Below are 12,687 nucleotides of genomic sequence, written 5' to 3'. Positions count from 1 at the left end.
TGCAGAGCATTAGCAAACAGCATCTTGCTGATGAACCACGCTGCGCCATAGGCAAAATGCACTGGCAAAGACAATAGATCACAAAGGCGAGTGTGGTTGTTGGTGTCAATTAGTCATGAGTGAGCGCTCCACATATAACGAACGTGTACCTCATGGAGGGGGAATGGTGGTGGCTGCCATAGGGTAACTTTCCACTCCAATCCTGGCAAAGAAGGACCTAAATTAGATAGAAAAATAAAATGAATGGATGATTCTCAGATTTTGTATTGTAAGACTTCCCTCCGCTAAAAAGTGTCAGTTTGCAGCTTTAAACACACCGCCTAAAGCTGCGCAGCAGTAATAAATAAAACAAACCATGAAATCAACTTCTCGCAGTTACAAAGCATGAACCATACTTGCTACCCATGGATGCCTAGCAGTCTCTTCCTTGAGGCAGGCAGCATTCAAAACGTGGAGGTTATTTGAACGTTTTTTTCTGGAAACTAACATCAAAGATCCACTCTGATATTAACAAAAAAACCAATCGAAAGCAGTTGATAAATACCTTATTCTTTATTTATATACATAGTATATTTTAAAATAGCATTTAAGATTAAAATTTTCTGCAGAAAAAAAACCTACTTCAAATGACATTTAGAACTTACTGAACTGAAAAGCAAGCGCTTCCTTCGACACCATGGAAGGTGGCTGAATTTCGAGACACAAGCCTTAAGTTAGAGGGTGCACGTCTCAATTCTAAATGAAATGCAAGGGACTGTGCTACTGTGAACACCTCGAGGCCCCCAGGAGGACCCGGTAGGCTCTGGTACCTATGAGATTACAAAGCAGACTGCTGTAAGACGACACAAACAAAAAAAGAATTTAAAAAAACACGCAGACCTGCAGCAAGAGGTAGGCTAAGAAGGTGCATGGTGCATAAGGCCTACCCTGCATAACAAGACAAATAGGTATATACATTTTACACTACAGGGCATGTGAAACAAGCTGCAGGGCGGAAGACCCTAGGGTCTGCTGTACAAGATAGATGTGTCTTGTGCAATTGTGAGTGAACACATTTGCAAGTACAAAAGGCACAAAGATGAGCTTTGTTATCAACAACCATCAGGCAAACAAGTCAATGGGAGAGGAGGTATTGCTGAGGAAAACTACACATATTCAGGCAATACAAAGTCAGCTCTAGATTACCAACCTCTACGTGGTTTGGCCATTTAACTTGGTTTTGGTTATTCAGTTAGACTCTAAAGCCACGTACCACTTCCTTTTAATTAGGTAGCAAAAAGGATAGGTTTTCCATTACTTAAAACAATCTCTACTTAAGTACAACTGGTTTTGAAGCTATTATCCCATATTTAATGATAAGGAAAGCAGAACAAACCAAGTAGTCCTGATTCGAGAGTTCAAGTGAATACTGTTCGTCAACCCAGCCTCCCCTTCTAACAAGTTGGCATGACCTGGAAGCATAGATGCAAGTACTGTTTGTAGCTAACTGCATGCGTCACTCTACAGGAGCCATTTTATATCCTAGGCACCAACTCCACCCACCACTCTAGATGGCAACTGGTGGCGTTAGACAATGCACTAGCATGGAAAGCAATTCTGAATTAAGGCATCTGGGCAGAAAATCCAACAAATGAGGCCAGACTAAATATCTAGGCATTTACACTATAGACGTGAAGCATGTTTCACAATAAAAAATATATACCTGAATGCTGAATGGCCAACTGTGTCTGAAAGTTTACATAGTGCTACCAAATGTGTTCTGAATTAGGAAACATAAGTGTAGACACAGAACCAGACATGGTGACCATTTGGAAGAAAGTCTGGAGTTCTGTAGCAACATATTGCCTGAACATGTATATAAGGAAGCCAGAATGCTGTTTCAATAGCTCGATGACTGTGTATTCCCTGGAAATATAAGAAAACAGTCTGGTTACAACTACTCTGAAAGGATTAAGTTATGTAAAACAACTTGATTCAGACCTGCGAAATGTGTCTAATGAGCGGTCTCAATTGATAACTTAACTGTGTCAGACAGCATAGCAAGCAAGTTTTGTATAGTCGCGAGTGAAAAAGTAGTATTGTTTTCCATGCCACCTCTTATCGCACTTGGGACACAGACCTACATTCAGAATTCAACAACAAACAATACTTGATATGGTCTGCAAAGTTGTGCTCAAACAGGAGGCCCAACTTAAGCCATTGACCACCATATGCTGGTATGCAAAAAGCATAAATGAATGCAGGGTCTTCATTGTATCGACATAACGTGCACCTCCAACTCGTTGCAATAACACAAAACAGGATAATTGCATCACACAGAGCCACTTACACAAGACTACATGAACTCACATAGCAATTATTAACATAAAGGACTAACTCAAATATTTTTGGTAATTACATTTTAAGCTCAGTTTCAACAGTTTGGCACAAGTGAGCTAATATGCATGTTAGGAGTAGGCGTAGTGTAATCCCAGACTTCCATTTGAAATATGACAAACTATCCCTCTGCACTTACAAACAGGGTATGGTTATAGATTCAGATATAAAACTGGTATTACTAGACAGAAACAGCAACAATTGGGGTATAAAAGTCTCAAACCTCACAAAGCATCTGTCCATGATACGATCAGAGGTGTAATAACGTTTGAGGCGGATTACTGAGTGAACATTCACAAAGAAACATTGAAGTGAGTATCAGTGGAAACCAACGGAGGGATTTTAAAGGTCCACTACCCATCAAAATGATGATTTTAAGCTCAGAGGGATTCAGGAGGATATAATATTAAATAAGACCTACAGACTATGCAAAGCTGAGTGTACAGCTCAAACAGGAGTGAAAATGGCAAATCACTTTGCATAAGATTGTGGCCAGTGCACAAAAAACACCACACAACCCAGTACTCAAAACAACGACAATAGGAAACTCCGAAGCTGTGGGGCGGATGGTTGAAAGCAGGGGAACAAACAATGCTAGCAAATGTGAAGGGACAAAGGGCAACACGAGAGAAAACCTGAATTAGGGTTCTATACATTATGTGCTGCCAATATTCTTCAGTCTAGCAGAAAGTCTCCAATCTACCAAAGTGCACCCCACTTTGGGTCTTTGGCAGATGACTGTGCTCGTACTGCATCACCAGAGAAGAGGTCTTTGATAGTCCAGCAGAAGGTCTCCATGCTACCAACGGGGCCCTAGTTGAATTCTAAGTCAGACGGCTGTGCTCGTACTACATTAACACGGAAGGGAACACGGAAAGTCCAGCAGAAGCTACCAACAGGGCCCCCAGTCTGATTCTAAGGCAGATGGCTGTGCCGGTGCTACATTACCACGGAAGGCAGCATGGGGCACTGTGAGACCTACGGGTGATACATGCGCCTAACAAATATCAAATACATACAATACATACATGGGCAGTCCAGCAGAAGGTCTTCATGCTACCAACGGGCCCCCCTAGTTTAATTCTAAGGCTGTGCTAGTGCGGCATCAACACGGAAGGTAGCATGGACAGTCCAGCAGAAGGTCTTCCAGCTACCAATGGGGCCCCACCAGTTGAATTCTACGGCAGACGGCTGTACTCGTGCTGTATTATCAGGGAAGGCAGCATGGACAGTCCAGCAGACGGTCTTCCACCTACCAATGTGGCCCCACCAGTTTAATTCTAAGACAGAACAGACAGCCGTGCACGTATTGCATTCCTACGGAAGGGAGCATGGATAGTTCAGTAGAAGTCTCCACGCTACCAACGGGTCCGCAAATCAATTCTAGTGCAGATGGCAGTGCTTGTACTGCATGACGGGGAAGGGAGCGTTGCACTACACAATAAAAGATGGTAGCAAATGAGACCAGGCTTATGTCTTGAGGAGACTTTTCAGACGGCTGCCTGTGTCAAAATATATCAAATGCAGCGAATTGTCTCCTTGTGAAATACATGACAATGAAGAACATTTACAAGTAGAAGAATTGTGGAGAACGTGGACTGAACATGCCTAGTGTAAGGTATTAGTCACACTACCAGATGTCATCTCCTCTGTGCAGAATCACTACCTCATCCTCTGGAGATTCAAAGGATGGCAGTGTCAGTCTTTCTTCTGAATGCCTGCACCTTTGGAAGTCAATTCAGACAACGTCGAAGGGCGCTCGTTCGCTTTCATTCAAAAGATCAAAAGGAGCGGAGGAGACATTCTGAGGATAAAACACCCAACTATACTGTAAAAAAAACTCTTGGTGGAAGGAATGAGGCCGAATGCAGAAGGCATTACACAGGAGGGGATCTAGTCCTCTACAAAAATAGGCTGACGAGTGGTGTTGAGGTTTAATGTGAATATGTGCATCCTGATGCATTCACATCACAGTAACAGACTGATAGACCGAGAAACATATCTGGGGGCGGGGGGTACATGGACGACATAAGAATACAAGGAGTCACAGTATAGCTTGGACAGAAGGTGTGCCATATTAAAATGAAGCATGGCTGAAGAAGCCACTTCGCCAAAGAGCAATGTTCATTTAGACAGTTGTGAGAAGAAGCAGACAAACTCCCACAAGGTGATATTTTCCTTAAAAACAGGCAAATGAGATACAAATTTTCCTGTAGGAGTTCGTTAACACCATTGCTCAGGAAGTTCATACATGGGTCACCAAAGAATTTGTCTGTGCTGATTCACACAACAGAACTGTCAAATGGCCCCGCTTTATGGGAAGACCAGCAGAGGTTACCTAGCCATAGGAAAGGTTCATTTACAGGCAGAACTGTGCCCGCCAGCAGGATCACAGGCGGTCCTCGTAGGCACAGCCAATAATGCTAAGTAGGGTGGGCTGCGTTTTTAGAGTAGCATGACGCTGGAGCGAATACACATTTAGTTATTGCTAGAATTACTGGAGTGGGACTGACCCAAGGCTTGTTCCGATTGAAATATGCAGGACAGTAAGCAATGTGTCAGTCTTCCTTCGTTGGAAGGAAGCAACTCTTTTTTGCCACTCTCTGGTTCACCAATAGGAAGGCGAGCTGAATCTGCAGCCCTTCTGTCCTTCACAAGTAAGGTTCAAGTCTTTGCCAGTGGGGGAAATGTTCTTTAGGATCAGCAGTGGGGAAAAAAAGAAGAAGCATGTTAGACATACATGCAAACAAATGCATAATATAATAAGGTGTGGGTAATCATAAAAAAAACGTTAATAGTTTCCATATTTTCAAGGTGCACATGGTCTCTGTCACTTGGGGGGAGAGAGAGGGAGATTCATTAGCACATTCTACTCCAGCCAAACTACCCGGGTCTTACTCCAGAGTAGGTTTATTTGATGCAGTCAGTCAGATATTTATGGTTAGTGGACTTCTTTTCGACACTGGTTATTGCAAACCCCACATATTAAAGTGAATAAAGCCAAGTAAAATCTTCTGTCAATAAGATTTTTTTATACAAAGAAAAAACGTTCTTTCTTGATCTATTGTGGAACTACAAAAACGCAAAAGGCAGCATGGTGACTTAGACAATAAATAGGAATCCATCACTTAGCCAGGACCATAGAACACGTCATGCTTTACACCCTTGAGTTCAGGGCGCAGAGTACTCCAACCTCGCACCTCAATTTATGGAACGGCGATGGATTTACATCAGAGCGTTCAAAGTAAAGTAAAACATTATCTATAGTTAGCAACATGGTGGCCATATTTTTTTGAGGCTGTCTCACCCAATCAAGAAAAGCATTATAAGGAGTCACATAAGAGGTGTGTCAGCTTGTGCAGTATCCGATCAATGCTTTTGTCATTTCCCTAACAGCTGTATCGCTGGAAGTGAAGTGCTCTCCTCGAGTGTCTGCTCCTTGCTTCAGCAGATGGAGCTCAAGATAGGTTCTTGCCTTTCAGCAGTTCTCCACTTGCTTGGCTCGACTCTGCCGTTCATCTCCTTGGCTTGGGTCGTCTCAACCCAGAAGAACCTTCTGCATGCGGCGAGCTGCCTTGCTAGTCTCGTCCTCTGAGTCCGACTCGCTCTGCGAGGTTGAGCTGTTGCTGCAGGGAGAAGAGCACTCCGGGGAGCACAGGTAGTGCATCAGGGGGAGCCGATACTTCCCACAGAAATCCACAAACTTGATCTGTCGGACACAACTGTCGAAGTAGACCCCTGCAGGATGAAAGGGACAGGCATTTAGTGAGAAGAAAGTTCATTTTACTAAGACAACGCCCTGTGTCTTGGTTCCATCCCCATTAGTACCCTCTAACGCAACAAAGAACCAGAGATGGAACATCACTGCTAACAGAGTAGCATCGGACAGAGGATCGCAATGCATTCTTGCATGCAAAAGTCTGTTGTGCTCTGCAGCATGGAAGGTGCTAGTCAACACGCACTTTCAGTTTAAAACCGGGTTAATGAACTTGTACCCAGCAACTATCTGTATATATATATATATATATATATATATATATATATATATATATATCCCAGCTCCCAGAAAGTCCTCTTTTAAAACAACCCTGCACACTGTTCATCTATGTTCTACTATGACCAACTAGAGTTTGAGCTTAATGGACAACTTGTATGGATTAAACCCGACAGCAATGAACATCAAAAACTGTAAAGATGATGCATGTATGGTGCTTGTTATTGTACTTCTGGAAGATGGCTAATAAGACCCTTGGAGGAGGATGCATGTTCAATGTCAACAAGAACATCTGCAAATAAAAGGTTAGTACCCATTAACAACGGTGTATCTAAGGGCACCATTTGAACATCTCCTGTGATTAGGCAAAAGTACTTTGCTAAGAAGCCTTTAAGTGTGTTTGTAACAAACAAAATTTCTCATAAAGTTTGATCAGCCGGCGCATTCAATCCTGAACTTCGTTACAGCATATAGTGCTGACATAAGGGATATTAGGCAGTCAACACGTAAAGCATTAACTAGTGTAAGGTAACAATTGTTATTTACAACACTTTGGTGTGGTTTGAAGTGCTGTATAAAAAACAATCCGTAATCTACAGGGACAAGATGCAGGAAAGCTGCAAGCCTCCTTGGCTCCAATAGCGCATGCTTACAGAGGCCTTTCATCATTCTGTTGCTGGACGTGCTGATGATAATTCATATCAGTTATGTTAGGTTAATCCAGTTTATATAGCGCATGGCGACCCCAGCAACGGGGCGTCCCAGCGCTTGCAGACATGCCAGAAGGCAGAACAACGCAGCCAGTGAGGGTATGTTAAATGGAAGAGAACAACCAGGTTTTAATTTGTTTTAAAAAAAGCATGTGATTAGTGGTGGCCCGTGCCCTTAGGGTGATCGAGTTCCAGAGCTTCTGGGCCAGACACCTGAAGGAGCGGCCGCCGGCTCTACTCCTCCGGATCTTGATTGTGCGGGCAAGAAAGAGGTCCGCCGAGCGGAGGGCACGCGTGGGGGCGTAGAGGGAACAAAGTCCCTGCAAGGTTTGGGGGCCAGCGCAGTACAGGATTTTATGGGTTAGGCAGAGAGTTTTAAATTGAATGCGTTGTTTGATCGGCAGCCAATGCAGGCGTCGAAGGATCGGGGATGTGTGGCAGGTTTTTGGTAGTGCAAACAAAATACGGGTGGCGGCATTCTGAGCTCTTTGTAGCCTATTTTACACTGTCAAGTTGGAGCCAAGCATAAGAACATTACAGTAGTCTAGATGGGATAAGACTAGGGCCTGGACTATGATCTGACGAGTGAGGCTCAAAGAAGCCAAGAATGGGTTTGAGGGAGCGTAGGCGACCGTAACAGGTGCCTGCCACTCTTTTAGCATGGATCTCTAAAGCAAGTGAGTTATCCAACATCACACCCAAATTTTTGACTACCTCCTTAGGAGTGGGAGGTGGTCCTAATGTGGGGGGCCACCAGTGCTTGTCCCATTTCTGTGTATCGCTGCCTATTAGGAGTACCTCAGTTTTAGATGAATTTAACTGGAGACAGTTTTGAGACAACCAGTTGGATACGGCCAGGATATCTTCTTGGAATGTAATTTGGTCCGCCACAGTGTTTTTGGAAAAGGTGAAAATAAGTTGCTTGTCGTCCGCGTACGATATAATTTGATCTTACGTTCCGTCAATACATTACAGCTTTACAGTGCTAAGGAATATGCTACTTACCAGTATGCATCTGTTCTTGGCATAGAGGGCTGCAGAGTGGTACATTTATGAATAGATCGCCATCTGGTGTTGGGCTCGGATGATTGCACTTTGTTTTTCTTCTGGAGAAGTCTTTGTCGTCATAGGTGACTCCTCCTCTCGGTGTTAGTGCGCATGGGCATCAGCTCCATCCTTAGATTGTTTTGCCATAGTAGGGTTAGATGGAGTAGTGTAGTATAGTACATAAAGATATGCCCATGTAAATGTATCTAAATAAGATAATGTTGGGACAGACACAGGTTTCCGGGGAGGCAGGGAGGGCATGTACCACTCTGCAGCCCTCTATGCCAAGAACAGATGCATACTGGTAAGTAGCATATTCCGTTCGAGGCATATGGGCTGCAGATGGTACATTTATGAATAGATTGTACAGCAGTTACCTCCCTAGCGGTGGTCACCAGTGTCTGTCGCAACTGTCTGAAATAGAGTTTTTAATACAGCTTGGCCCACTCTGGCTTGTTGTGCAGCCTGTACATCAACACAGTAGTGCTTTGTGAATGTATGTGGTGTAGACCAAGTTGCTGCTCTACATATGTCATCTAGGGGAATGTTCCCTAAGAATGCCATAGATGCTCCTAGTTTTCTTGTGGAATGAGCTCTAGGAGGAACAGTTAATGTTCTCTTTGCTTTAATGTAACATATTTGTATACATCTTACAATCCATCTTGCGATGCCTGCTTTAGAGATAGGATTGCCCTTATGTGTTGGGGAAAATGCTACAAATAGTTGTTTAGTTTTCCTGAAGTCTTGTGTTCTTTCTATGTAGTACAAAATGGCTCTTTTAACATCTAGTGTATGTAGAGCCCTTTCTGCCACCGTCTGTGGCTTTGGAAAGAAGACTGGTAATTCCACTGGCTGATTGATGTGGAATGCTGAAATTACTTTAGGCAAGAACTTTGGGTTTGTTCTAAGAACCACTTTATTCTGGTGTAACTGTAGGAATGGTTCTTGTATTGTTAATGCCTGTAATTCGCTTACTCTTCTGAGTGAGGTAATAGCTATAAGGAATGCCACCTTCCATGTAAGGAATTGTATTTCGCACCTATGCATAGGTTCGAAGGGTGGCCCCATTAGTCTGGTGAGTACTACGTTGAGGTTCCAGACTGGGGAAGGTGGTAATCTTGGTGGAATGACTCTTTTAAGACCTTCCATGAATGCTTTTATCGCTGGTACTCTGAACAGTGATGTGCGCTGCCTGTTTTGCAGGTATGCTGCTATAGCTGCTAGATGTACTCTGATAGATGTGTACGCTAGATTACATTGCTGTAAGTGTAATAAGTAGCAAATAATCTCCCTTGTTGATACGTCTAGAGGGTTGATATTGTTATTAGTACAGTGTATAGCAAACCTCTTCCACTTAGCTGCATAGCATGCTCTGGTGGTTGGACGTCTCGCTTGTTTAATTATTTCCATGCAATTTGGGGGGAGATCTAAGTACCCAAATTCTAGGATTTCAGGAGCCAGATCGCTAAGTTCATCTGAGTTGGATCTGGGTGCATTATTTCTCCATGGTTCTGTGTAAGGTGCATGGGTAGAATTCGTAGCTTTTGATGTGGCACTTGTGAGAGTTGCAAGAGCGTGGTGAACCACGGCTGTCTTGCCCACGTGGGTGCTACTAGTATCATGGTCATTGAATGTTGTTGCAGTTTCCTGACCACTAATGGGATTAGTGGGAGAGGGGGGAAAAGCGTATGCAAATTTGTTGGACCAATTTATCCATAACGCATTGCCCTGCGACAGGTGATGTGGGTACCTGGACGCGAAGCTTTGGCATTTTGCGTTCTGATGAGTGGCAAATAGGTCTATCTCTGGTTGTCCCCATCTTTGGAAGAATGGCTGCAGTATTTGTTGGTGCAGTTCCCATTCGTGTATTTGTTCCGACTGTCTGCTTAAGATGTCTGCTATCTGGTTTTGAACTCCTGGTAGGTGTTCGGCTAACAGATAGATGTTTTGAGGAATGGCCCATCTCCAAATTTCCTGCGCTAATCTGGATAATTGGAGTGAGTGCGTCCCCCCCTGTTTTTGAATATAATACATTGCTGTCATGTTGTCTGTTCTGATCAGGACTGCTTTGTGGATAACATGTATCTGAAAGGCTTTCAATGCTAGAAACACTGCCAGTAGTTCTAGGTAGTTGATGTGTAGTGTTCTTTCCTGCACACTCCACCTTCCTTGTACTGTGTACTTGTCCATATGTGCTCCCCATCCGGTGAGCGATGCGTCTGCTGTTATTGTCACCTGTGGAATTGGCTCTAGGAACGACCGCCCCTTGGTAATGTTTGTTCTGTTCCACCACTTCAGAGAGCGGTGTGTGCGGTCGTCTACCAACACCAGATCCGTAATCTGCCCTTGAGCCTGATTCCACTGTGTCGCTAAGCATTCTTGTAGCGGACGCATTTGTAGTTTTGCATATGGTATTAGCAGTATGCAGGATGACATCATGCCTAATAGCTGCATGAACACTCTTGCTGTTAGTGAGTGTTGTGGCTGAAATCTCTGAATGATTGTAAGCATTGCTTGGACCCTGACTGGGTTGGGGTACACTTTGGCTTTTTCTGTGTCTATAGTAGCCCCCAGATATTGTTGAACCTTGTTTGGTTGTAGGTGTGACTTTGTGTAGTTCACCGTGAACCCTAGCTGGTGTAGTAGCTGAATTGTCTTTTGTGTGTGTTGCAGACACTCCTCTTGCGACCTGGCTTTTATTAGCCAGTCGTCCAAGTATGGGAAGACATGAATTTGTTGTCTTCTTAGGTGAGCTGCTACCACTGCCAGGCATTTTGTGAACACCCTTGGTGCCGTCGTGACACCAAATGGAAGGACTTTGAACTGATAATGTTGTCCTTCTACTACAAACCTGAGGTATTTCCTGTGGGCTTTGTGAATAGGTATATGAAAGTAAGCGTCTTTTAGATCCAGTGTAGAAAGAAAGTCCCCTTTCTTCAGTAAAGGAAGTACTTGTTGGAGCGTGACCATGTGGAAATGTTCCGAATTTATGTATGCGTTGAGAGGTCTTAGGTCCAGTATTGGCCTTAGAGACCCGTCCTTTTTGGGGATTAGGAAGTATAGGGAGTATACTCCTGTTCCCTGTTGGTGCTGTGGAACCTTCTCTATGGCATGCTTTTCTAGCAGTGATATTACTTCTTGTTTTAATAGTGTCAGGTGATCTTGTTTCATTGGACGCTGTTTGGGGGGGATGTTTGGTGGGGTAGCTGTGAGTTCTAGGCAATAACCATGTTGGATAATTTGTCTTACCCACTTGTCTGATGTGATGTTTTCCCAGACAGGTAGGAACTGTGATAGGCGTCCCCCTACCGGTGTTATATGGTCTGGGGGAAGCTCTATGAAGTCACTGTTTTGGGGTTGGAGAGTTGCGGTTGTTGTTGTTTCCGCGACCTCTACCCTTGTTGTTGTTACCCCTGTATCCACCTCTAGAATTACCTCTGGGTGATGTAGGTGTAAAAGAGGTTTGCTGTTGGGTTTGTGCCTGTACTTTTGGATCCTCCTCTATAGGTGGATCTACGAAAGGAACCTCTTTGTGTCGGCTGTTGCAATGCTCCCATTGATTTAGCCGTTTCTGTATCCTTTTTCATCTTTTCTAGGGCCTCATCTGTCCCTGTGCCGAAAAGTGTTTTCCCATCAAAAGGTTGGTTCAGTAACGATGTTTGTACCTCTTGTTTGAACCCCGATACTCTGAGCCATGCATGTCTCATTAACATGATGCTTGTATTTGTCGACCTTGCCGCAGTTTCTGCCGCGTCTAGGGCGCACTTTATTGAAGTGTTAGTAATTAACTTCCCTTCTTGTATAAGTTGATCTGCTTTCTTTTGATGTTCTTTAGGGAGATGTTTGATGAGTGTTTCTAACTCATCATAATGCGCTCTGTCATACCTTGCAAGTAGTGCTTGCGTATTAGCTATGCGCCAACTGTTTGCCGCTTGAGATGCTACTCTCTTGCCAGAGGCATCTATTAGTTTGGACTCTTTGTCAGGAGGTGGAGCTTCTCCTGTAGATAAAGAGTTTGCTCTCTTGCGAGCGTTTGTGACCACTAGTGAGTCTAGAGGAATTTGTCCCTTAATGTATATTGGGTCTTTTGGAGCTGCCCTATATTTTTTATCAATTCTTGGGTTCAATACCCTAGCCCTCACTGGGTCTTTGAATATCTCTGATGTATGACTGAGAAGGCCCTTTAGCATTGGTAGTGTTCCTGATGTTCTTTGTGCAGTAGGTAGTGTTTCTAATAAGAAGTCCTGTACTAGAGGTTCTGTATGTAGGTCTACCTTATGAAATGTTGCTGCTCTAGTAATGAGTTGTGCAAACCCAGTATTGTCATCAGGAGGTGAAGGTTTTGAGGGATATGACTCAAGGTCGGTATCATTACCTGATCCCACATTATACTCCTCCCATGGGTCTGCCTCCTCTGGGATTGTGTCCTCATCATCCCCAGGGTGTCCCCCCTCCCCTGTGTCACTCTCTCCATCTGTTGTAGGTGTAGATGGACGTGTGGGAGGGATATCTGGCCTATTGTGAGGAAGAGGTGAAGATGGTGTGTGAGGTTTGGGAGAA

General features: G+C 43.9%; 1 protein-coding gene across 2 annotated transcripts in view; it reads right to left on the bottom strand.

The window, feature by feature from the left end:
• Nucleotides 1–533: 533 nt before the first annotated feature.
• The window catches only part of LRRC58 (leucine rich repeat containing 58), a 65,377-nt gene continuing 53,223 nt past the window's right edge, over nt 534–12,687 (bottom strand). Inside the window, exons 4-5 of one of the 2 annotated variants that reach the window (XR_013599730.1) lie at nt 3,405–6,114; nt 534–3,345 (exon numbers count right to left, since the gene is read on the bottom strand). Coding sequence is in view for 1 of the 2 variants with exons in the window: in XM_078656647.1 (XP_078512773.1) it covers nt 5,915–6,114 (200 nt within the window). In the remaining variant the exon portion in view is untranslated. Of the gene's footprint in view, nt 6,115–12,687 lie in introns of both variants that reach the window. The other variant, XM_078656647.1, reaches the window with a different exon arrangement.

Source organism: Lissotriton helveticus, chromosome 8, assembly GCF_964261635.1.
Source record: "Lissotriton helveticus chromosome 8, aLisHel1.1, whole genome shotgun sequence".
Classification (NCBI taxonomy): domain Eukaryota; kingdom Metazoa; phylum Chordata; class Amphibia; order Caudata; family Salamandridae; genus Lissotriton; species Lissotriton helveticus.
This window is presented reverse-complemented; position numbering and strand designations above follow the sequence as displayed.